Here is a 24,681-nt window from a genome sequence, read left to right as displayed (position 1 = left end):
ACGGGCGCTAGCAAGGTTTTCCTGGGAGTGTGTATGTTTGAGAGAGAGAGCCAGAATCAATGTGCGGGTGTGTGACAGAGTGAGACTGTCTGTGTGGCAGTGTGTGTGTGAGAATGAGAGTATGTGACAGGGCCCCCTCCCCTGTTCCTAATGCCCCTCACCCTGTTCCCTCCACTCCTTTTCCTCCTCCTTCCCACACTTTGGGTTCCTTAAGGCTTTCAAAAGTCTATGTACCCCCGTGGCCCTAACGCCCAGTATCCGGATACCCCACCGCTTTCCTCCTCACCCCTCCCCCAAGATGTAATACTTTCACGTCCTTCATTTTTTTTTTAAAGTGTCCTATTTACCCTGTGTACAAATGCCTGGCATTCAGATTGTGTTCCTCTCGTAAATTTTCATTTCTTTCATTCATTCAGAACTTGCCCCCCTCCCTGAACACTTTTGGTTCCTTCAGTCTTTTAAAACTCTCCTGTGTGCTAATGGCCAGCATTGAGATTGTTTTCCTGTCCCAAATTTGCATGTCTTTCAGTCATTCACAACTCCCCCCACCCCTTCTCCAGTTTAACACTTTCATTTCCTTCAGTCTTTTAAAACTCTCCTATCTACCCTGTGTCCTAATGGCCAGCATTCAGATTGTTTTCCTTTCCCAAATGTTCATGTCTTTCAGTCTTCAGAACTCCCCCCTCCCCCCATTTAACACTTTCGGTTCCTTCAGTCTTTTAAAACTCTCCTGTGTCCTAATGGCCAGCACTCAGATTGTTTTGCTTTGCCAAATTGTCACTGATGTCACTGAGGTCAGTGCGTGCCTGCCTAGCAGACCACTTCCAGCAGGCATGGGCCCAGGCACATCCTGTTGGAGGTGAGAATTATTATATAGGAAAAGGATAAATATATAGAGAGATATGAGTTCCTGTGCTAACCAACCCAACATTAGGGAAATGGGCAGCATATTGGTAACAGACAATGCTGGAGTAAGAAGGAATGTAGCAACAGCTGGAGTTAAGAAAACCATAGGTGAGTGCAAAGAAGCATCATGATGCCGAAGTTGTATTTATTTATTTATTTGTTACATTTGTATCCCACATTTTCCCACCAACTTGTAGACTCAATGTGGTTTACATAGTACCGGAGAGGCATTTGCTGACACCGGTGTGAACAAATACAAAGTGATGTTGTGGTAGGTAAAGTTTGTGTGGCACAGCCACATTAGGGAATCGTACAGCGGGAGAGTTGTGTTATGTCCATTACGTACTTTAGTTTTGTTGTGTTGCAGAGATCAGGCATTTAAGTTGGATCGTTAGGGTATGCCTTTTTAAACAGGTTAGTTTTTAGTTAGATGGTTGTAAGTAGTTTTCAAGGCTCTCGGTAATGCGTTCCACAGTTGTGTGCTTATGTAGGAAAAACTGGATGTGCAAGTTGATTTGTATTTTAGTCCTCTGCAGCTTGGGTAGTGCAGATTTAGATATGTTCGTGTTGATTCGGATGTGTTTCTAGCTGGTAAGTCGATCAAGTCTGTCATGTATCCTGGGGCTTCACCGTAGATAATTTTGTGAACCAGGGTACAGATTTTGAAAGCAATGCGTTCTTTGACTGGGAGCCAGTATAGTTTTTCACGGAGGGGTTTTGCGCTTTCGAATCATGTCTTTCCAAATATAAGTCTGGCTGCCATGTTTTGAGCGGTCTCAAGTTTCTTTAAGGTTTGTTTTTTTCATCCTGCATAAATGCCATTGCAGTAGTCGACAGTAGTCGACGTGGCTTAGTACCATTGACTGTATCAGGTTGCGAAATGTATCCCTCAGGAAGAATTGTTTCACGCGTTTGAGTTTCCACATTGAGTGGAACATTTTCTTTGTTGTGGATTTCACTTGGCTCTCTAGTGTTAAGTTGCGGTCCATTGTAACGCCAAGGATTTTCAGGCTTTCTGAGATAGGGAGGGTGTTGATACTTGTGGGGTTGTCTGTGCTGTGTTGGGATGTGAGGATGAGGCAATGTGCTTTTTCTTGAGTTTCAGTTGAAATGCATTTGCCCATGAGTCCATGATGTTATATACTGTATATATAAGTACATAAGTAATGCCATACTGGGAAAAGACCAAGGGTCCATCGAGCCCAGCATCCCATCCACGACAGCGACCAATCCAGGCCAAGGGCACCTGGCAAGCTTCCCAAACGTACAAACATTCTATACATGTTATTCCTGGAATTTTGGATTTTTCCAAGTCCGTTTAGTAGCGGTTTATGGACTTGTCCTTTAGGAATCCGTCCAACCCCTTTTTAAACTCTGCTAAGCTAACCGCCTTCACCACTTTCTCCGGCAACGAATTCCAGAGTTTAATTACACGTTGGGTGAAGAAAAATTTTCTCCGATTTGTTTTAAATTTACTATACTGTAGTTTCATCGCATGCCCCCTAGTCCTAGTATTTTTGGAAAGCGTGAACAGACGCTTCACATCCACCTGTTCCACTCCACTCATTATTTTATATACCTCTATCATGTCTCCCCTCAGCCGTCTCTTCTCCAAGCTATATAGCCCTAGCCTCCTTAGTCTTTCTTCATAGGGAAGTCGTCCCATCCCCGCTATCATTTTAGTCGCCCTTCGCTGCACCTTTTCCAATTCTACTATATCTTTCTTGAGATGCGGCGACCAGAATTGAACACAATACTCAAGGTGCGGTCGCACCATGGAGCGATACAATGGCATTATAACATCCTCACACCTGTTTTCCATACCTTTCCTAATAATACCCAACATTCTATTCGCTTTCTTAGCCGCAGCAGCACACTGAGCAGAAGGTTTCAGTGTGTTATCGACGACGACACCCAGATTCCTTTCTTGGTCCGTAACTCCTAACGTGGAACCTTGCATGACGTAGCTATAATTCGGGTTCTTTTTTCCCACATGCATCACCTTGCACTTGCTCACATTAAACATCATCTGCCATTTAGCCGCCCAGTCTCCCAGTCTCGTAAGGTCCTCTTGTAATTTTTCACAATCCTGTCGCGATTTAACGACTTTGAATAACTTTGTGTCATCAGCAAATTTAATTACCTCGCTAGTTACTCCCATCTCTAAATCATTTATAAATATATTAAAAAGCAGCGGTCCTAGCACGGACCCCTGAGGAACCCCACTAACTACCCTTCTCCATTGTGAATACTGCCCATTTAACCCCACTCTCTGTTTCCTATCCTTCAACCAGTTTTTAATCCACAATAGGACATTTCCTCCTATCCCATGACCCTCCAATTTCCTCTGTAGCCTTTCATGAGGTACCTTGTCAAACGCCTTTTGAAAATCCAGATACACAATATCAACCGACTCCCCTTTGTCCACATGTTTGTTCACTCCTTCAAAGAATTGAAGTAAATTGGTCAGGCAAGATTTCCCCACACAAAAGCCATGCTGACTCGGTCTCAGTAATCCATGTCCTCGGATGTGCTCTGTAATTTTGTTTTTAATAATAGCCTCTATCATTTTCCCCAGCACCGACGTCAGACTCACCGGTCTATAATTTCCCGGATCTCCCCTGGAGCCTTTTTTAAAAATGGGCGTTACATTGGCCACCTTCCAATCTTCCGGTACCACGCTCGATTTTAAGGATAAGTTGCATATCACTAGCAGTAGCTCCACTAGCTCGTTTTTCAGTTCTATCAGTACTCTAGGATGAATACCATCCGGTCCAGGAGATTTGCTACTCTTCAGTTTGCTGAACTGCCCCATTACGTCCTCCAGGTTTACCGTGAAGTCAGTAAGTTTCTCCGACTCGTCCGCTTGAAATACCATTTCCGACACCGGTATCCCACCCAAATCTTCCTCGGTGAAGACCGAAGCAAAGAATTCATTCAGTCTCTCCGCTACGTCTTTGTCTTCCTTGATCGCCCCTTTTACCCCTCGGTCATCCAGCGGCCCAACCGATTCTTTTGCCGGCTTCCTGCTTTTAATATACCGAAAAAAATTTTTACTATGTTTTTTTGCCTCTAATGCTATCTTTTTTTCATACTCCCTCTTGGCCTTCTTAATCTGCGCCTTGCATTTGCTTTGACACTCCTTATGCTGTTTGTTGTTATTTTCAGACGGTTCCTTCTTCCATTTTCTGAAGGCGTTTCTTTTAGCCCTAATAGCTTCCTTCACCTCACTTTTCAACCAGGCCGGGTGTCTTTTGGACTTCCGTCTTTCTTTTCTAATTCGCGGAATATGTATGGCCTGGGCCTCCAGGATGGTATTTTTGAACAGCGTCCACGCCTGTTGTACAGTTTTTACTCTCTCAGTTGCCCCCCTAAGTTTTTTTTTTACCGTTCTTCTCATTTTATCATAGTCTCCTTTTTTAAAGTTAAACGCTAACGTATTTGACTTTCTGTGTACAGTTACTTCAAGGTCGATGTCAAAACTGATCATATTATGGTCACTGTTATCAAGCGGCCCCAGTACCATAACGTCCCTCACCAGATCATGCGCTCCACTAAGGACCAAGTCTAGAATTTTTCCTTCTCTCGTCGGCTCCTGCACCAGTTGCTCCATAAAGCTGTCCTTGATTTCATCAAGGAATTGTATCTCTGTAGCGTGTCCCGATGTTACATTTACCCAGTCTATATTTGGATAATTGAAGTCACCCATTATTATCACATTGCCCATTTTGTTCACGTCTCTGATTTCTTTTATCATTTCTGCGTCTACCTGCTCATCCTGGCGAGGCGGACGGTAGTACACTCCTATCACCATTTTTTTCCCTTTTATACATGGAATTTCAACCCACAGTGATTCAAAGGTGTGATTTGTGTCCTGCTGAATTTGTAATCTATCTGAGTCAAGGCTCTCGTTAATATACAATGCTACCCCTCCACCAGTCCGGTCAACCCTATCATTACGATATACTTTGTACCCCGGTATGACAGTGTCCCACTGGTTATCCTCCTTCCACCAGGTCTCAGTAATGCCTATTATATCCAATTTTTCATTTAGTGCAATATATTCCAACTCTCCCATCTTATTTCTTAGACTCCTAGCATTTGCATATAGACATTTCAGAGTATGTTTGTTGTTATCTGCATGATGCTTAGTACCTGACACTATTGATTTGACATCTTTTGTCTGATCTTTAGTTGTATTTAAGGGCACCTGGCCTACCACGGTCTGTTGTGCAACCTCACTATCCAGAAACCCTATCTTCCCTGTTTGTGAGGTATCTTTGCAAGATACCTTTTCCCGAACCATGCGCTTTTGAGCGACTGTCGGCCTTCCCCCCATTTCTAGTTTAAAAGCTGCTCTATCTCTTTTTTAAATGCCAACGCCAGCAGCCTGGTCCCACCCTGGTTAAGGTGGAGCCCATCCTTTCGGAATAGGCTCCCCCTTCCCCAGAATGTTGCCCAGTTCCTAACAAATCTAAAACCCTCCTCCCTGCACCATCGTCTCATCCACGCATTGAGACTCTGGAGCTCTGTCTGTCTCTTGGGCCCTGCACGTGGAACAGGTAGCATTTCAGAAAATGCTACCCTAGAGGATCTGGATTTGAGCTTTCTACCTAGGAGTCTAAATTTGGCTTCCAGAACCTCTCTCCCACATTTTCCTATGTCATTGGTACCCACATGTACCAAGACAGCGGACTCCTCCCCAGCACTATCTAAAATCCTATCTAGGTGACGCGTGAGGTCCGCCACCTTCGCACCAGGCAGGCAAGTCACCAGGCGATCCTCACGTCCACCAGCCACCCAGCTATCTATATGCCTAATGATAGAATCACCAACTACAACAGCTGTCCTAACCTTTCCCTCCCGGGCAGCACTTGGAGACATATCCTCAGTGCGAGAGGATAGTACATCCCCTGGTGGGCAGGTCCTGGCTACAGGAGTACTTCCTACTTCACCAGGGTGATGCTCTCCTTCTAGGAGACCTCCCTCCTCCAAGGTAGCACAAGGGCTACTAGACTGGAGGTGGGACCTCTCTACAACATCCCTGTAGGTCTCCTCTATGTACCTCTCTGTCTCCCTCAGCTCCACCAAGTCTGCTACTCTAGCCTCAAGAGAACAGACACGTTCTCTAAGAGCTAGGAGCTCTTTGCATCGGGCGCAAACATATGACATCTCACCAACTGGGAGATAATCATACATGTGACACTCAATGCAAAAGACTCAATGCAAGCTGAACTTGATTTCGTTGGTGATTTCTGTCAATTTAGTATTGTAAGGAATGTATATTGTGACATCGTCTGCATAGATGAAAGGGTTGAGGCCTTGGTTGGATAATGACTTGGCTAATGGGGTCATCATTAGGTTGAATAGGATCGGAGATAGCGGTGATCCTTGTGGTACTCCACAGTCTGCTTTCCACGGTGATGATATGTTTGAGTTTGATTTTACTTGATATGCTCTTGTGGTTAGGAAATCCTTGATCCAACTAAGTATATTTCCACGAATCCCGAAGTTATCTAGTAATCTTATTAATGTATTATGGTTTACCAAGTCAAATGCACTGGACATGTCAAATTGGAGGAGAAGGATGTTTTTGGCCTATTGCTATTTCCTGCTTGAATTTGGCAAGGAGAGTGAGTAGTACTGTTTCAGTGCTGTGGAGGGGGCGAAATCCTGACTGTGATTCGTGTAGTATTGAGAATTTGTTTATATAATCTGCAAGTTGTTTGGTTACCATGCTTTCCATCAATTTGACTACTAACGGGATAGATGCTACTGGTTGGTAGTGATTTCGTTTGTATTTTTCTTGGTATCGGGGTGAGTAGGATATTGCCATTTTCCTTGTGGAAGAGACCTTGCTGAAGCATGTCATTTAGGTGAGATGTGAGGTCTGCTATGAAGCGGTCAGGGGCAGATTTCATTAGGTAGCTGGGACAGGTATCAAGTTTGCAGTGAGTGTTGGAGAACCTGCTAAGCGCTTGGGTAACTGTTTCGACGGTGAGGAGGGCAAAGTTTGACCAGGTACGATCAGATGGGTATTCTCCAATGGTTGGGTCCAGCTCATTAAGGAAGTTTTCGATGTCAGTGTTGTCCTGAGGTAGCGTGTTGCATAGGTTTACAATTTTTTCATTGAAATACTTAGCAAGTTTATCTGCAGATGGGACGTCTGAATTCGTTGTAGTGACCAAGTTGGTGTCTAGAAGTCTGTTCACGAGTTGGTATAATTTCTTCATGTCTTTGTAATCTGTCCCTATTTTAGCTTTATAGTATGATCTTTTGGTCTGTCTTAGTGTGTATTTGTATTTTCTTTGTATTTGTTTCAATGCGTTGAGTGTATGTTCATCTTTTGTTTTTTTTCCATACGTGTTCTAGTTTTCTGGATTGAGGTTTTAGCTTTTTCAGTTCGTCGTTGAACCATGGTATCGAGTTGTGCTTACGTGAGGTTCTTGTTCGTAAGGGTGCTATTTCATCTAGTATGCTTTTGCATCTTTTATCCCATTCTAAGAGGTAGTATGCGGAGTCTGTTTGTGCTGTCCATTCGTTGCTGTATATCAGTTGCCAGAATGTTTTTGTGTCTACTTGACCTCTTGTGTTGTAGGATGTGTGTTCTTGTATTCGGTGTAAGCCTTTCTTCCACCAGTGTAGGGATAAGTTTAGTTTGTAGTGATCGGTCCAGGGTATTTCTGTCCGTTTAATATCTGTTATTATTAAGTTTTGGTCTGTTGAAAGTTTGTGTGAGATGAGATCGAGTGTGTGCCCTTTGACATTGGTTGCTTGCATTTGTGGCCATTTGAGATCCCATAGATGGAGGAATTCCTTACAATCTCGTGCGTTGATGGAGTTTGAGTCTTCTAAGTGAAGGTTGATGTCTCCTAGTACTAGTATATTGGAGTTGGTTACACATGTGTTGAGAAATGAAGTCCATGAAGTTGGTCTGGCCTTCGTTCCAATTGCCTGGAGGTCTATAAAACAAGACACAATTCAGATGATTGCTTAGGGTTTTGTTGTGCATTTTGATTGAGGCAATTTCAAATTGAGGCGTTATGGACTCGGCGGTGGTACGGTAAAATTATGTATAATCATACCTGATAATTTTCTTTCCATTAATCATAGCTGATCAATCCATAGACTGGTGGGTTGTGTCCATCTACCAGCAGGTGGAGATAGAGAGCAAACTTTGCCTCCCTATATGTGGTCATGTGCTGCCGGAAACTCCTCAGTATGTCGATATCAAAGCTCCATCCGCAGGACTCAGCACTTAGAGAATTACACCCACGAAGGGACACTCTGCCCAGCTCACCACCGCCGAAACGGGGGAGGGGAATTAACCCAGCTCATCCCCACACAAGTGGGGGGGGGGAATCCGTCCAGCTCATCCCCGCGGAGCGGGGGAGGGACACCACACCCGCCGATGCGGGGGGATCTGGCTTATCCTGCAACCGCAACCGCGGGAGGAGCTGACTGACCCTAACACCGCCGAAGCGGGAGGGGTACAAAGCTGCCCTACAGCCGCACGAAGCGGGAGGGAGTGCCGGCAGAATTTATGTCTCAATCCAGCCCCGTAAAACGGAGGGGAGAGGAATGCAGCAGCTCACTGTAACACAAACTCGTCTCAACTCTTGAAGAATCCAGTGAAAGAAGAACTTGAACACGAAGTCCTCCTGAAGTAACTGAAGGCTAAACTTGAACCTAAAATTCAACCAGAATATAAACAGTACAGATATCTGGGAGGGGCTATGGATTGATCAGCTATGATTAATGGAAAGAAAATTATCAGGTATGATTATACATAATTTTACCTTCCATATCATCAAGCTGATCAATCCATAGACTGGTGGGATGTACCGAAGCAGTACTCACCCAGGGCGGGACATAGAAATCCCTGACCTCAACACTGAAGCTCCAAACCGGGCCTCCGCCCGTGCAGCCACAGTCAAACGGTAATGCTTGGAGAATGTATGAGCCGAAGCCCCGTTGCCGCCTTGCATATCTCTTCCAAGGAGACGGATCCGGCCTCTGCCATCGAGGCCGCCTGAGCTCTCGTGGAGTGAGCCTTCAGCTGGATAGGCGGCACCTTCCCCGCGGCCACATAAGCCGCTGCAATGGCTTCCTTGACCCATCTTGCCACTGTAGGCTTAGCAGCCTGCAGACCCTTACGAGGACCTGCAAACAGGACAAACAGATGATCCGATTTCCGGAAATCATTGGTCACTTCCAAGTATCTGATGATGACTCGTCTCACATCCAGATATTCAAGAGCGGAGTACTCCTCTGGGTAGTCCTCCCTACGAAAGGAAGGGAGACAGAGCTGCTGATTCACATGGAAGCGAGAAACAATCTTGGGCAGGAAGGAAGGCACTGTGCGAATAGTCACTCCTGCCTCAGTGAACTGCAGAAAAGGCTCTCGACATGAGAGCGCCTGGAGCTCGGAAACTCTTCTGGCTGAAGTGATAGCCACCAAAAAGACTACTTTCAACGTCAGGTCTTTCAGAGATGCCCTCGACAAGGGTTCAAAAGGCGGCTTCTGCAATGCTCTTATCACCAGGTTGAGATTCCACGCAGGCACCACTGAGTGCAGAGGAGGGCGCAGGTGATTAACTCCCTTGAGAAAGCGCACCACATCTGGCTGCGAAGCCAGGGAAGCACCCTTCAGGCGGCCCCTGAAGCAAGCCAGAGCCGCTACCTGGACTTTAAGGGAACTGAGCGACAGGCCTTTCTCCAGACCTTCTTGCAGGAACGCCAACACTGAAGAAATTGGAGCAGTGAAGGGAGAAAGTGAGCCTGCTTCACACCATGCTGCAAAGATACGCCAAACCCTGGCGTAAGCAGTAGAAGTAGAGCGCTTCCTCGCTCTCAGCATAGTGGCGATGACCTTGTCTGAGAAGCCCTTCTTCCTCAGACGCTGCCGCTCAATAGCCAGGCCGTAAGACCAAAGGGAGAGGGATCCTCCATCACCACGGGACCCTGATGTAACAGGCCCTGCTCCACTGACAGCCGCAGAGGATCGTCGACTGAGAGCCTGATCAAGTCCGCATACCAGGGACGTCTGGGCCAATCCGGACCCACCAGGATTACCCTGCCGGGATGCTTTGCCACCCGGTCTAGCACCCTGCCCAACATGGGCCAGGGCGGGAACACATAGAGGAGCTCTTGTGTCGGCCACTGTTGGAGAAGAGCATCTACTCCCAGGGATCGAGGGTCCCGTCCTCTGCTGAAAAAGCGCGGCACTTGGCAATTGGCCGATGACGCCATCAGATCTAGGCTCGGCTGGCCCCAGCGCTTCGTGATGTCCAAGAACGCCTGAGCAGATAGTTGCCACTCTCCGGGCTCCAAGGTATGGCGACTGAGAAAGTCCGCCTTGACATTCATGACTCCGGCAATGTGGGCCGCTGAAAGCTGCTCCAGGTTCGCTTCCGCCCACTGGCAAAGACTCATAGCCTCCTTGGCTAGAGGGGCGCTCTTGGTACCTCCCTGGCGGTTGATATAGGCCACAGCCGTGGCATTGTCCGACAGGACCCGTACAGGATACAACACCAGTACCGGGATGAACTCCAATAACACCAACCGAATGGCTCTGAGTTCCAGGAGGTTGATAGACCACTTGCCTCTGCAGGAGACTAGAGCCCCTGCGCTGTCCTTCCCAAGCAGTGGGCTCCCCAGCCCATCAAAGAGGCGTCTGTCGTGACGACAATCCACTCCGGGGTCACCAGAGGCAATCCTGCAGACAACTTGTCTGTCTGCGTCCACCAGCTCAGCGCCTTGCGCACTGCTGGGTCCACGGAAAGGCGCACAGCATAATCCTCCGACATCGGAGTCCAGCGCAGCAGCAGAGATAGCTGTAGTGGTCTCATATGAGCCCTGGCCCAGGGCACTACTTCCATCGTGGCCGTCATAGAGCCCAACAGCTGCACGTAGTCCCAAGCCCGAATAGGAGAGGCTACTAGGAACTAGTCCACCTGAGCCTGAAGCTTGACAATCCGATTGTCTGGCAGGAACACTCTGCCCACTTGGGTGTCGAATCGAACTCCCAGATACTCCAGGGACTGAGTCGGGCGCAGCTGGCTCTTCTTCCAGTTGATGATCCATCCCAGGGAGCTCACCAGAGCAACTACCCGGTCCATAGCTTTGCCGCACTCTGCATAAGAGGGGGCTCGGATCAACCAGTCGTCCAGATAAGGATGGACTTGTACTCCTTCCTTTAGCAGGAAGGCCACTATGACCCCCATTACTTTGGAAAAGGTCCGCGGAGCAGTAGCCAACCCGAAAGGGAGGGCTCTGAACTGGAAGTGTCGTCTCAGGACTGTAAAACGCAGAAAGCGTTGGAGAGGAGGCCAGATGGGAATATGCAAGTACGCTTCCTTGATGTCCAAGGAAGCCAAGAACTCTCCTGCCTTCACTGCCGCTATAACAGAGTGGAGAGTCTCCATGCGAAAGTGCCTCACTTTCCAGGCCCGATTGACCCCTTTGAGGTCGAGGATAGGCCGGACAGAACCTCCTTTCTTTGGAACCACAAAGTAAATGGAGTAACGTCCCTTGCCAATCTGATTTTTTGGCACCGGAACGACCGCACCCAGGCGGATCAGGTTGTCCAAGGTCTGCTGCACTGCCACAGCTTGACCGGAGACTTGCAGGGAGAGAGTACAAACCCGTCTCTTAAGGGTTGGCAGAACTCTAGCTTGTAGCCGTCTCTGATGACTTCCAGCACCCACGCGTCTGAAGTTATAGTGGTCCACTCGCCCAGAAACGAGGACAGCCGTCCTCCAATCTGCACTGGGGCGTGGACCAAGGCCCCGTCATTGGGTACGAGACCCTGGGGGAGGACCGGAGGGAGCACCTCCGGGACGGCGGTCTCTGCGAAAGGAATGCTGCTTGGGGGAGAAATTCCTCTTGAAGGAAGAGGGGGCAGAGGAACCCGACTTGCCCGGGCGGTACCGACGGGCTTCCAGCAACCGTCCTCTGGAGGTACCGGGACGAGTACTAGCCCGAGCCCTGACCTCTGGTAATTTCTTGCCCTTAGACGTGCCGAGATCGGTCACGATTTTGTCCAGCTCGACCCCAAAGAGCAGCTTGCCTTTAAAAGGCAATCTAGCCAGGCGGGATTTAGAGGCGTGGTCAGCAGACCAATGTTTCAGCCAAAGCCACCGCCGCGCAGAGACTGTCTGAGCCATGCCCTTAGCTGAGGCTCTCAAGACATCATACAGCAAGTCTGCCAAATAGGCTAAGCCCGATTCCAGGGCCGGCCAATCAGCCCTCAAGGAAAGATCCGAGGGGGAAGCCCGCTGCACCATAGTCAGGCACGCCCTGGCCACATAGGAGCCGCAAACTGAGGCCTGCAAACTTAACGCAGCTGCCTCAAAGGACGACCTTAAGGCCGCCTCCAATCTTCTGTCTTGGGCGTCCTTTAGGGCCGTGCCACCTTCCACCGGCAATGCCGTTTTCTTAGTCACCGCAGTGATTAAAGAATCCACGGTAGGCCACAGATAGGCCTCACGTTCACTCACAGCCAAAGGATAGAGGCGGGACATAGCCCTAGCCACTTTAAGGCTCGTTTCCGGGACATCCCATTGAGCCGCAATTAAGGTGTGCATGGCATCATGCACGTGGAAGGATCTAGGCGGGCGCTACGTCCCCAGCATAATGGCAGAGCCAACAGGGGCTGAGGGAGAGACGTCCTCCGGAGAGGAAATCTTCAAAGTGTCCATGGCCTGTAACAACAGGTTGGGCAAATCCTCTGGGCTAAAAAGCCGCGCTGCAGAGGGGTCATCCGCTCCATCCGAGCGGGGATCTATCTCCTCCAAGGAATCCGCAAAGGACCGTTGGGAGACCTCAGACACGCTGCCCTCATCTACATCGGAGGAGACAAAGTCCTCCAAGGCCTGGAAATCAACCCGAGGGCGTTTACCTCTGGGAACCTCAACCTCTTTATCAGAAGAGGGAGCAGGGGCAGCATTTTGCATGAGGAAAGCCTGATGCAGCAGCAAAACAAACTCGGGGGAGAAACCCCCCAGACAGTGCACTTCCGCAGCCTGGGCAACAGCCCTAGACGCACTCTCAACCGGCGCTCGCAATAGCGGGGGAGAGACATGCTGCGCATCCAAAATGGCGTCCGGCGCGAAACTCCGCGAAGGAGCCGCGCGGGAAGAACGGCGCTTAACTTTAGCCGCTTTGTGCCGTCGCCCAAATTAAGGGCGTTCATGGCATTAATGTCTCCAACCTCAAGGGCGGCCCACGAAGAAGCCATCCGAGCCGCGTGGCCGGCCAAGATGGCGGAGGCGAGGAGCGGGGGATGGGCGTTTATGGCGGGAAAAAACCGCCACGCCGGAGGAACGACCGGGACATTCATCGGTCACTAAACTGTCACCCATCAAGGGCGAATCAGGTTGTAAAACCCCCGCATCCCCTCTAGAAGCGCTCCAGCGATCCGGGGAGCGACCCTTTGCGCCCTCGCCCTCCGACGCCATATGCCACGAGGAGAAGAATCGGGGAACCCCCTGCCCGCTATAAAAAGGTAAAATTACCTGCTTGCCGCTCCGAGCTGTAACGAACTGGTGTCCCAGTGAGTAGCTGCAATGAACGTTTAAAGAAACGTCGAATTAAACGCCTTTAAAGACGTTTAAAATTTTTTTTTTTTTTTTTTTTTTTTTAAACGGAGCCAGCGGGAGGGGGGAGAAAAGGAGGGACCTGGCACCACCAGGTTTGCACTTGCTCAAAAGAGCCCTCAACCCCAGGCCTCAACAAAACCTAAGGATTAGGCTTGGAGGCCTAGCCAGAGCTGCTGCTGTGTGTGACCACCACCTGCTGAGATAGAGAACATACTGAGGAGTTTCCGGCAGCACATGACCACATATAGGGAGGCAAAGTTTGCTCTCTATCTCCACCTGCTGGTAGATGGACACAACCCACCAGTCTATGGATTGATCAGCTTGATGATATGGAAAGTGGGATTGATAGATTAGTGCTATGCCTCCGCCTCTCTTTTCCTTTCTGGTCCAGTATATGATTTTGTATCCTGGAGGGCACAGGTCTAGGATTATAGGGTCCTTTTGGTCATGGATCCAGGTTTCATTGATGAAAAGTAGATCAAGGTTTTCCGACATAATCCAGTCTGTTAGTATTGCTGTTTTGTTTGCAGCGGATCTGGCGTTGATGTAGCCCACTTGGATTGTTTGGTATGGTCTTCTGTGTTTTGTGTGGACTTTTATTAGTTGTCGTTCCTTTGTTAAGATGAGTTTGTTAGGACCCTACTTTCCCTTCTGTTGTGGTTGTCCGATGTTGGTGTTCTTCCTTTGTTTAAGATGTCAGTTTGATGAGGTGTGGTGTATCTGATCAGTCTGTGATGATTGTGTAGTTTGGGTATAATGTTACTTTCTGTAAGTGGGGTGGTTAGTGTTAGGTGGATCAGTGTTAACGAGTAGATTATTAGGAGTAGTTTGAAGGTATTCATTTTGGTTTTGGTTCACTGTGGGCTACTAATGAGAATGTGTTCTGATGATTGGGTGCATGATAGGACTTTGTTCTTTGGTAAGGAGTCTGCTGTTTTGGTCTTGTGTGAATTTCAGCTTGCCTTTCAGTTGTGAGGTCAGTATTGGATCCGGTTTCAATGATACACAACTCTGAGAGCCCTGTCAGTGTAATTATGTACTTATCTTTAGTAAACAGGCTTCTAGGTGTACACTAACTATCCTGTGGCATTCTGAATTAGCTAATATTTTCTTCTGAAAAGGTTAAAGTGCACTGGCACTGCTCTTCAAAAGCTTAAGGAAAGACAGGGTGGCTTCTTCCACATAGAGGCGCAGAGGCCGGCAGAAGGTGCGCAGGTCCAGCAGCGGGTAGCAGATGAGTTGGCCAGGCCCGTGGAAGGTGACCAGCTCGCTGCGGTGGAAGTCGGCGCCCAGCCACCACAGCCGGGCCTCCTCGATCTGCAGGTAGGGCCCGCGCCACAGCCCCACCGTTATTTAATTTGAATAGCATTTATATGTATAATCTCACAATTGTCAATATAAATTTTGCTATTCTGACTAGAATGTAGAACTTGGTGTATATATGAAAATGGTGCTAAGTAAGGATTGGACACTAGCCAATGTGTGATTTTTCACAGATGTAATTGTTATGTATCTGTTTTATAGGTGATCACAAGAACATGTGATACCATCTTGTTAGATATTATAAGAAAGTTGATGCACGGTTCCTGATGAAGCATGTAAAGTGAAACGGGTTTGGCCACCATCGAGCCATAGCTAAGTGCTCAACAATTGTTTGTTACATAAAAAGAAGATGTTGATTATCTGATTAAGTATCTTCTGAATGGAGACATGCATTTTTAGATTGAGTACTTCGGTACAGACATGAATTAAAAGGTGCTCGGCATCGAGGAGGAATCCTAAAATTATAATAGCAGATAGACGTCATAGCATATCCTGAATGGAGTCATGCTATTTGATATGGAGAACTTCGTTGCCGACAGATGAGTCATATTATTTGACAAAGAGAACTTCAGTGCCGACAGATTTTAAGAGGTGCACGGTATCGAGGAGCAATCCTGAAGTTATAAAGGTATGCACACATCCTTAATGGAGCCGTGCTACTCGACATCAAGACCTTGAGTTGAGAGTATGGTTACGGTGGGAATCGAGCCCACACCCCCAGGATCAAGGTCTACCGCACCAACCAGCAGGCTACTCCCCCACTCCACGCGACATAAAGGATAAACTTTGAAATTCTTCATGGTGAAGAAAAAGATGTAATATGGTGGATAGGAACGCTGACTGTTGAGTTGAAGTGAATGGCTCCATCTCCAGTAAAGTCTGTGCTGCTTCAAAAACAGACACCTGGTCCCCGGGCACTGAGGCAAAAGGGAGAGCAGGTACTGCAGAAACCTAATCCCCGGGCACTGAGGCAAGGGAGAGAGCAGGTACTGAAGAAACCTGATCCCCGAGCACTGAGGCAAGGGGGAGAGCAGGCAGTGGTGTGCTGGAGCCAGCTCGCACCGGCTCGCAAGAGCCGGTTGTTAACTTTTCTTCCGACTTGCGAGCCGGTTGTTAAAACGCGCGAGCCGGCTCTCCTCTCTCCCTCCGGATCCGGTCCCTCACGTCACCGACCTGACTCTTCGAATTCTTCGGGGCAGGCAATCTTGCCTGCCTGCTGCCAACACTGACTCTCCCCCGCTGGCACTGCCGGTTCGCGCTTTAAAAATGGCCGCCAAGACTTCCAGAGGCGGCCTCGCGAGACTTCTGCTGAAGTCTTGGAGGCCGCCCTTGTAAGTCTCGGCGGCCATTTTGAAGCGTGAACTGGCAGCACCAGCGGGGGAGAGTCAGCGCTGGCAGCGGGCAGACAAGACTGCCTGCCCCGAAGAATTCAAAGAGTCAGGTCGGTGACGTGAGGGACCGGATCTGGAGGGAGGGAGGTGAATTCGCCGAACAACTCGGGAGGGGGTGGCAGGGGAGAGAAGGAAGTCGCTGGGCATTTGTGGATGGAGGGAAGAAAAGGGTCGCTGGGTATGGGTGCATGCAGGGCAGGGGAGAGGAGGGTCACTGCTGGACATGGGTGGATGGAGGGCAGAGGAAAGGAGGGTCACTGGGTATGGGTGCATGCAGGGCAGGGGAGAGAAGGGTCGCTGGATATGGGTGCATGCAGGGCAGGGGAGAGGAGGGTCACTGCTGGACATGGGTGGATGGAGGGTTGCTGGGTATGGGTGCATGCAGGGCAGGGGAGAGGAGGGTCACTGCTGGACATGGGTAGATGGAGGGCAGGGGAGGGGAGAGAGAAGATATGCTGGACATGGATGGAGGGGAGGGAAGAGTGAGGAAGGAGATGAGATGAGGGAAAAGGAAGAGAGGAGAAAAACTGCACATGGATGAAGAAAATAGGCAGAAGCTGAGGACCAGAAATGAAGAAGAAAGGAGGAAAGGAAAGAAATAAATGGAAAGGAAGCCCTGGAAACGGAGTTAAGAGGACAGATAGCAGCAGAATCGGATACTGGGCCAGCATGATCAGAAAAACAGTCACCAGACAACAAAGGTAGAAAAAAATCATTTTATTTTCATTACAGTGTTTGGAATATGTTCACTTTGAGAATCAGGTGCTCAACATTAAAAGTTTATATTTATTATTTATGGCATTTTATCGCACATTAAACATGAATTAGATTGGAACCTAACATTGCTTTTGACTCATAACCACTTGTAACTTCCTCTCCTCCTTCCTGTACACATTAATTGATTTGATTACTTTATTTTTGTCTATTAGTTTGTAAGCTCTTTGAGCAGGGACTGTCTTCCCTGCTCAAATTTTGTGCAGCGCTGCCTGCGCCTTGTAGCGCTATAGAAATGCTAAATAGTAGTAATTACATTTTTTTTTCTGGAGTAATGCATTACCCTCCCCCCCCCCCAGGCTCTCCCCAGCTATAGCCAGCTCTGTAATTTGGGGAGGGGGTGCAGAGGGGGATCAGGGAGAGAGCCTGTTGTTAAACATTTACCAGCACACCACTGAGAGCAGGTATCGTTTGGTCCCTCCTAGAATATAAAGTTGATGCTGTAATAGAACATTTTTAAGTATCCGAACAGAAAATCTCTTTTGAGACTAAAAACAACTAAAATAGATATAGAAAAATAATTTGAAATAAAATTCGTCAGAATTGTAAATAAAAATCGATAAAATAATTATGTAAAAATAAGTGAAAAACAAAAACAGCTCAGCTCGATCCGCATTCCGCACTGCGGAAAAAAACAAACTAAGGCGGGATGATTGAGCATTCAATATATATAGTGGCTATTAGTGGCGAGAAGGCAGGGGACCTGCGCAGAGAACTCCGTTTGAGTTTTCTGTGCTTTGAGAAGAAGGACCGGGTCGATGATCGATATTATCCATGGAGAACTTGCAATTTTTAAAGAACGCGGTTGCTTAAAAGCGGCAAGTCAGCTGACCCATCCCCCGCCTCCCGCTGCGTCACATTCGGCATCCAATGCCAATTGGTCACCATCGGTAACCAATCAATTCTGATAAACCCGCTACATCCTATCCAATACTAGACCCACCCTCAGGCGCGCGTTCTCCTCTTTTCTTCTGATTGGCTGTTGTAGGTGTTCGAAGTACCGGTGCTTCTTTGAAGCTTTGGACGGACGGGAGTGGAGTTACGCATCGAGCGCCTGATTGGCTGGCTGCCGATCAACTCACTGATGAAGGTGGATAGGTATAGGTTACATCTTGTCTTGTAATTTTGTGCTGCAGAAGTTGCGGAAGTTCGGGTCTGTGGCTATGCAGCTAGTTTTCTGCCAGGGACACGGTGAGTGATGTTCCTTGGTCCCTTTGTTCTGAGCTGACGCTGCTTCTGCCTCTTAGACCGGAATTGGAGCGGTATACACGATGAGAGTAAATGAAAGGCCAGATGTTGTAGCTGTAGGTGGGAGGGTGTAGATGGGACGGTGTAAAAGCCAGATCTGTGGGATTCCCGAGATCTTCCGGATCTGTGAAGTACTACCTTCAGACTGGAACAGTTCTTTGTTTTGACGGCCGCCGCTGCTGGAATAGTTCTTTGTTTTGACTGCCGCCACTGCTTTATGCAGCGATCAGTAGTCATAACCAGCACTTTGGTTCTCTAGTCCTCTATTTCCAGGTTCTCCTGGGCCCTTTGTCATGCGCTGTCAAGGAGGTTTAATAGACTGGAGTGGAAGTGAGCCTATCTAGTCCACTGTAAGCCTTTTGGTTAATCGCCGTTTCCACTCCTCCGCGCAGCCGTCATTGCCCTACAATCAAAATAAATCAAAGCAAGCAAACCTATGAGTTGTTTGATCCACGTTGTCGTTCTTTATTGTTGGTCCATTTGTAAAAAGTCTAAAGCTGTTTTAGTTGGATAGGCATGCCTTACAAGGTGGCATGGCAACCTTCGAAAGCTAATCAAGAAATGTATTAAGTTATGTCCAATAAAAAAGGTATCATCTTATTTTCTTTTCCATGTTTTATTTGTTTGATTTCTATTGATAACCTTAAGAGAGGACTAGCACGGCTACCACACCTCTTTACTTAAGGTGGAAGATAAAAGACATAACTGAATATCATTTAAAAAAGCTTCAAAACGTATTGTTCAAAATGTATTGCAACTGGTAGAAACAGCAATTATAAACTCTGTAGTTTGTAGTCATTTTTCTTCACTGTTATTCTGTGCAATATAGATGGACAAATTTCAGTGAGGATATCTTGTTTCCTAATGGGTTCATCTTAACTGTTGTTGCAATCTGTCTTGGGAAGTCTGGTGTTATAAAGATGATGGAATATATTGAAATTAAATGGAAGTAGAATTAAAGTCTCCTTTCATTGGGGCACATGGAATCACATGTTCATCTGTTTTGTAGAAGATTACCTTTTAGATACACAAATGGATTGTTTTGAACATGTGTCAGGGGCAAGTGGTTTTATAAGTTCAAATAAAAATAAGTATTTTCTTTCATGCAGATCTTTTGTTTAAACATACCTACATGGGCTATAAGCCCCTAATACAGTCCAGTGGTTTTCTTATATTTTGTTCTTGTGATGTCTTATACTGTGCCAAAACTGAAAACTCTTATCTTCTTGAGGATAAATGAGGGGACATGGGATGAGCTTATCTGGTCCACAGGAGATAGTATGACTATAAAGTTGAAGCCGGTCCCCCTACAGCAGCCATCTCTGTTTGTCAAAAACAATAGCAAAGTAGATTTGCATTCTCTCTTGAAAAGTGATGGTGGGGGGAGGAGGGGGGAAGAAGCTCTAAGAGGAGTTTTAGGGGGCTGGTGGAATTTTCAAGGGTCTGTGAAGGGGGGGGGGGAGGGTTATTTTCAAAGTATATTTGTCCGTACTGCAGAAGCTGCTTCGTTATTTCCAGTGCTGCATTGTGGTTTTCATTGAGCGCTAGATGCCTGCTTTTTTTCTTCATGATTACAATAGTTGCAAAAGTTTTAATGCCTATGCGTGTCATTTTTTAAAATTTGACAAAAATGTCATTTATTTTAAAGCTTCCCCTGTGAACATATAACATAAAATTTTAAATCAGCAAAACAGCATTAAAAATTATTGTACCTGCTAGACACAGCAGAAACTCTCTTTGCATATGTCCAAAACTTTCTGGAAGGGCTGCTCACACCTAAATCCATCTGTATTCATTGTCTGAGGGGCAGCAAACACCTAGATTTAGCTCTGTTTCTCATCAGAAGTGCCACATACACCAGGATCCTGATGTATTTGGGATCAGAAGAGCCGCATACACCAGGATCCTGGTCTATTTTCAATCAGAAGGAAAGAATACACCAGGATCCTGGTGTAGTTTCGATCAGAAGGGCCAAATATATACACCAGGATCCTGGTGTATTCTTCCCTTCTGATTGAAACTACACCTGGATCCTGGTGTTTTTGGCCCTTCTGATGGAAACTACACCTGGATCCTGGTGTTTTTGGCCCTTCTGATGGAAACTACACCTGGATCCTGGTGTTTTTGGCCCTTCTGATGGAAACTACACCTGGATCCTGGTGTTTTTGGCCCTTCTGATGGAAACTACACCTGGATCCTGGTGTTTTTGGCCCTTCTGATGGAAACTACACCTGGATCCTGGTGTTTTTGGCCCTTCTGATGGAAACTACACCAGGATCCTGGTGTGTTGGGCCCTTCTGATTGACACCAGGATCCCGGATCCAGAAGTTCCAAATACACCAGGATCCTGGTGTATTTTCGATCAGAAGGGATGATTGCAGCCCTTCTGATCCCAGTTGCACCAGGATCCTGGTGTATGCAGCCCTTCTGAACCCAAATACACCAGCATCCTGGTGTATGCGGCCCTTCTGATGAGAAACAGAGCTGAATCTAGTGAAAATTCCACCAGCCCAGCCCCCTACAACTCCTCTTAGATCTTCTCCCTCCCCCCATCCCCTAACAAGAGAGAATGCAAATCTACTTTGCTATTGTTTTTGACAAACGGAGATGGCTGCTGTAGGGGGATCGGCTTCAACTTTATAGTCATACTGTCTCCTGTGAACCAGATAAGCTCATCTCCTTGAGGTTAAATGAGGGGACATGGGATAAGTTTTCAGTTTTGGCATAGTATAAGACATCACAAGAACAAAATATAAGAAAACCACTGGACTGCATTAGGGGCTATTAGCCCATTTAGTTATGTTTAAACAAAAGAAATCTGCATAAAACAAAATATTTATTTTTATTTGGAATTATAAAACCACTTGCCCCTGAAACATGTTCCAAAACAGAATAATCCATTTGTGTATCTAAAAGTCAGACTTCTACAAAACAGATGAAAATGTGATTCCATGTGCCCCAATGAATGGAGACTTTAATTATACTTCCATTTAATTTCAATATATCCCATCATCTTTAGAAACACCAGGCTTCCTAGGCAGATTACAACTGTTAAGATGAACCCATTAGAAAACAAGATATCCTCACTGAAATCTGGTCATCTATATTGCACAGAACAGTGAAGAAAAATGACTACAAACTACTATTTACAATAAATTTTGAAGCTTTTTAAAAATGATATTGATAATAACATATAGTAAATGACGGCAGATAAAGACCTGAACGGTCCATCCAGTCTGCCCAACAAGATAACTCATTTTACATGATATCTAATATTTTATATGTATATCCGAGTTTGATTTGTCCCTGCCTTTCTCAGGGCACAGACCATAGAAGTCCGCCCTGCACTGGTTTTATTCTCCAAATGCCGGTGTTGCCACCCATGTTCGCTAAGATTCCGTAGATCCATTCCTTCTAAACAGGATTCCTTTCTGTTTATCCCACATTATGTTTGAATTCCATTACCGTTTTCATCTCCACCTTCTCCCGCGGAAGGGCATTCCACGTATCCACCACCCTCTCTGTGAAAAAATACTTCCTGACATTACTCCTGAGTCTGCCCCCCTGCAACCTCAATTCATGTCCTCTAGTTCTACCACCTTCCCATCTCAGGAAAAGGTTCGAATGCAGATTAATACCTTTCAAATATTTGAACGTCTGTATCATGTCATCCCAGTTATATCTTTTATCCTCCACCTTGTAAGACCTGCTAATCCAACTGAAACAGCTTTAGGCTTGTTACAGATGGATCAACAATAAAGAACTACAACGCAGATGCAGCAGTTAATAGGTTTGCTTGCTTTGTTTTGAGTGAATGGCAATGACGACTGCGCGGGGGGCAAGGAGTAGAAATAGAGATTAACCAAATTGGCTTCCTTGCTTACAGTGGACTAGATAGGCTCACATCCACTCCAGTCTATTGCACCTCTTTGTTTAACTTTCTAAAAGATTTGTGCAGCGCTGGGTTATGGCTGGTGATCACTGCATACTGTAAGCAGTAGCGGCCGTTAAAACAAAGAAGCGCTCCTTCTGTCATTAAACTTTATTTTAAGCTTGAGAACGCCCGATCCGCTAAGCTATGCCCCCTGTGACGTAATGTTACCGTCGCATGGAGGATCGCAACTTTTAAGGAGGACAAGATTGGTAAGGAAATAGGAGGATCCTGGGAGAATAATCCTCTGCGTTAAATGCATCAGCTGTCTTCGTCTAAAAACATTTATTTTGGAGGATATATGTAAAATGTCCATATGTAAATGTCTGTGCAAAATATTGCACTTAAACACTCCCCCTCCCCAAATTCAAGCTATTTAACCGACCAGAAACAGCCGCTAACCAGTTAAATAGTGTTTTGGTGCCTAACCGCGAATATTCAGTGCAAGGTAACCAATTATCTCCGCTGAATATTCATGGTCAGTGCTGAAAAGTTAACTGGCTATATCATGTGTTAACTGGTAATATTGCTGACTGGCTAAGTTTAGTGGGCAAATCAGACTTCATAAGTAGCAGTCCTAGCTTTGCCTGCTATTAACTGGCCAGTGCTGAATATTCGCTTAGCTGGTTAAGTTAGCGCCAGCCAAAAAATCCACAAATATTCAGTGGCAGTCACAGGAAACGGCCTGGTATTAAATATCTGGGTCATTGCCTACTGCAGCAGTTATGCAGGCTACGTCCCACCGTTTGAATATCGGCCTCATAAGACGTAGCCGACTGTATAAACCTAAATATTCAGTGCCTGTGCCAGACATGACCCAGCATTGAATATCGGGGAATGATGCTGCTGGCTGCAAAAAAAAAATGCTGACCATTATCTGCTGAATATTTATGCCCCAGTGTACAAACCACACAATGGGGCATACATCTAATTCAGTAGAGATGATTCAATGGTACAAGAAAGACATTTCTTTCTCCATCAGCTAGTTTCCATAGTAGGCAAGTTATGAGCTGGTTTGGTTAATAGAGGTGTTTCTAAAACCTTTCTTGTTTCTTTCTAGGAAGTCTGTGCGTTCTTAAAACAGGCACTCGAGATGGACCCAGTAAAGAGAAGAGTTTTTACATTTGTGGAGCCCATGATAAACCATCCTGTGGATATGTACAGACTGCTGAGTATGTCCTTGCCATTGCATTATTATTCTGTTTGGATTCAGCCTTTCTGGTTCCAGCCATTAAGCCTTTGTCAATTTTTATGTGTTTGAGAAATACAACAAGTTGTATAGTATCGTCTTTTTGCATTGGTTATGTTGCTAGAATCAATTAAATCGCATACAGAAATGTATAAAGTTGAACTCTTGAAATGTTTTATAGCTGATGCCTTTCTTGTGCTGCAGTTCTGTGTTGTTTTGTTAACTGAAATTCACTAATATTGCTAGTTGTTGACATTGGCAGACTGTGAGAGATGTTCCTGTGAGCGTTCTTGTTGCAGTTGTCCAGGTCTTGCTGCATCTGAGTAAGTGGAACTAATGTTTCAGCCATCATGCTGTGGCTTTCTTCAGGGTATGTTGTTACATCTGCAGTTTGTATGTGTGTATATATATATATATATATATATGTTAGTGAAAAAGGGCCGTTTCTGACAGAAATGAAACGGGCGCTAGCAAGGTTTTCCTCGGAGTGTGTATGTTTGAGAGAGTGTGTGTGAGATTGACTGTGTGAGAGAGAGTGAATGTGCGAGTGTGTGTGTGTGACAGAGAGAGAGTGAGACTGGGTGCGAGTGTGTCCGTGAGAGAGAGAGAGTGTGTGTGTGTGAGAATCAGAGTGTGTGCCAGGGGCCCCTCCCTGCTCTGTCCCAGTTCCAGGGTCCCCCCTTCATCCCTCCCTCCAAGTTCCAGGGTCATCCCCCCTCCCTCCCTCCGAGTTCCAGGGTCATCCTCCCCTCAGAGTTCCAGGGTCCCTTCCAGTTTCAGGGTCCCCACCCTCCCAGTTCCATAGTTCCCCTTCCAGTTCACGGGTCGCTCCCCCTCCCTCCCAGTTCCACGGTCCTGTCCCCTACCTTCCTCCCTCCCTCCGAGGTGCTTGGTGGTGGGGGGGGGGGGTTGCTATTTGCTGTCAACCTAAGGAGACACTTGCTTCTGGCGTCCAGCAGCTAAGTCCTGTCGTGACCCACAGGCAGCTGGAGGTCCCTCAAACTGTTTCAGTGACACACATTGACAGGCAACGGCGGGGCTCACGCAGCCACGGGCACCCTGGATAAACTTTGTATTGTTGACAAATGATGTGAAAATACAGAGTTTAAAATTGGTGTTTCTACCAGGTAGAATAATTTTTAAAGCTGTTTTAGTGATATTTAATTTAGATTTCATGATATTCATATGTACAGATGGGTAGCTTTCAAATAAATTAAAAAGGTGTGCAGTAAGAAACCAAAACCAAAAACCTTTTGTCCTTTACGTGTTAAGGCGCAGTTTATCCAGTAGAAACAGCTTTAGACGTGTTTCAGATGG

General features: G+C 46.6%; 1 protein-coding gene across 1 annotated transcript in view; it reads left to right on the top strand.

Moving 5' to 3' along the window:
- The first annotated feature begins 18,124 nt into the window (after positions 1–18,124).
- The window catches only part of TTF2 (transcription termination factor 2), a 101,441-nt gene continuing 94,884 nt past the window's right edge, over positions 18,125–24,681 (top strand). The window contains exons 1-2 of the mRNA XM_030205036.1: positions 18,125–18,187; positions 23,236–23,347. Of these exons, the coding sequence (XP_030060896.1) occupies positions 18,160–18,187; positions 23,236–23,347 (140 nt within the window). The 5' untranslated portion in view covers positions 18,125–18,159. The remainder of the gene's footprint in view (positions 18,188–23,235; positions 23,348–24,681) is intronic.

The sequence above is a fragment of the Microcaecilia unicolor genome, chromosome 5 (genome assembly GCF_901765095.1).
Source record: "Microcaecilia unicolor chromosome 5, aMicUni1.1, whole genome shotgun sequence".
Taxonomy (NCBI): Eukaryota; Metazoa; Chordata; class Amphibia; order Gymnophiona; family Siphonopidae; genus Microcaecilia; species Microcaecilia unicolor.
Note: the sequence above shows the minus strand (reverse complement) of the source record. Positions and strands in the feature narration are given on the sequence as shown.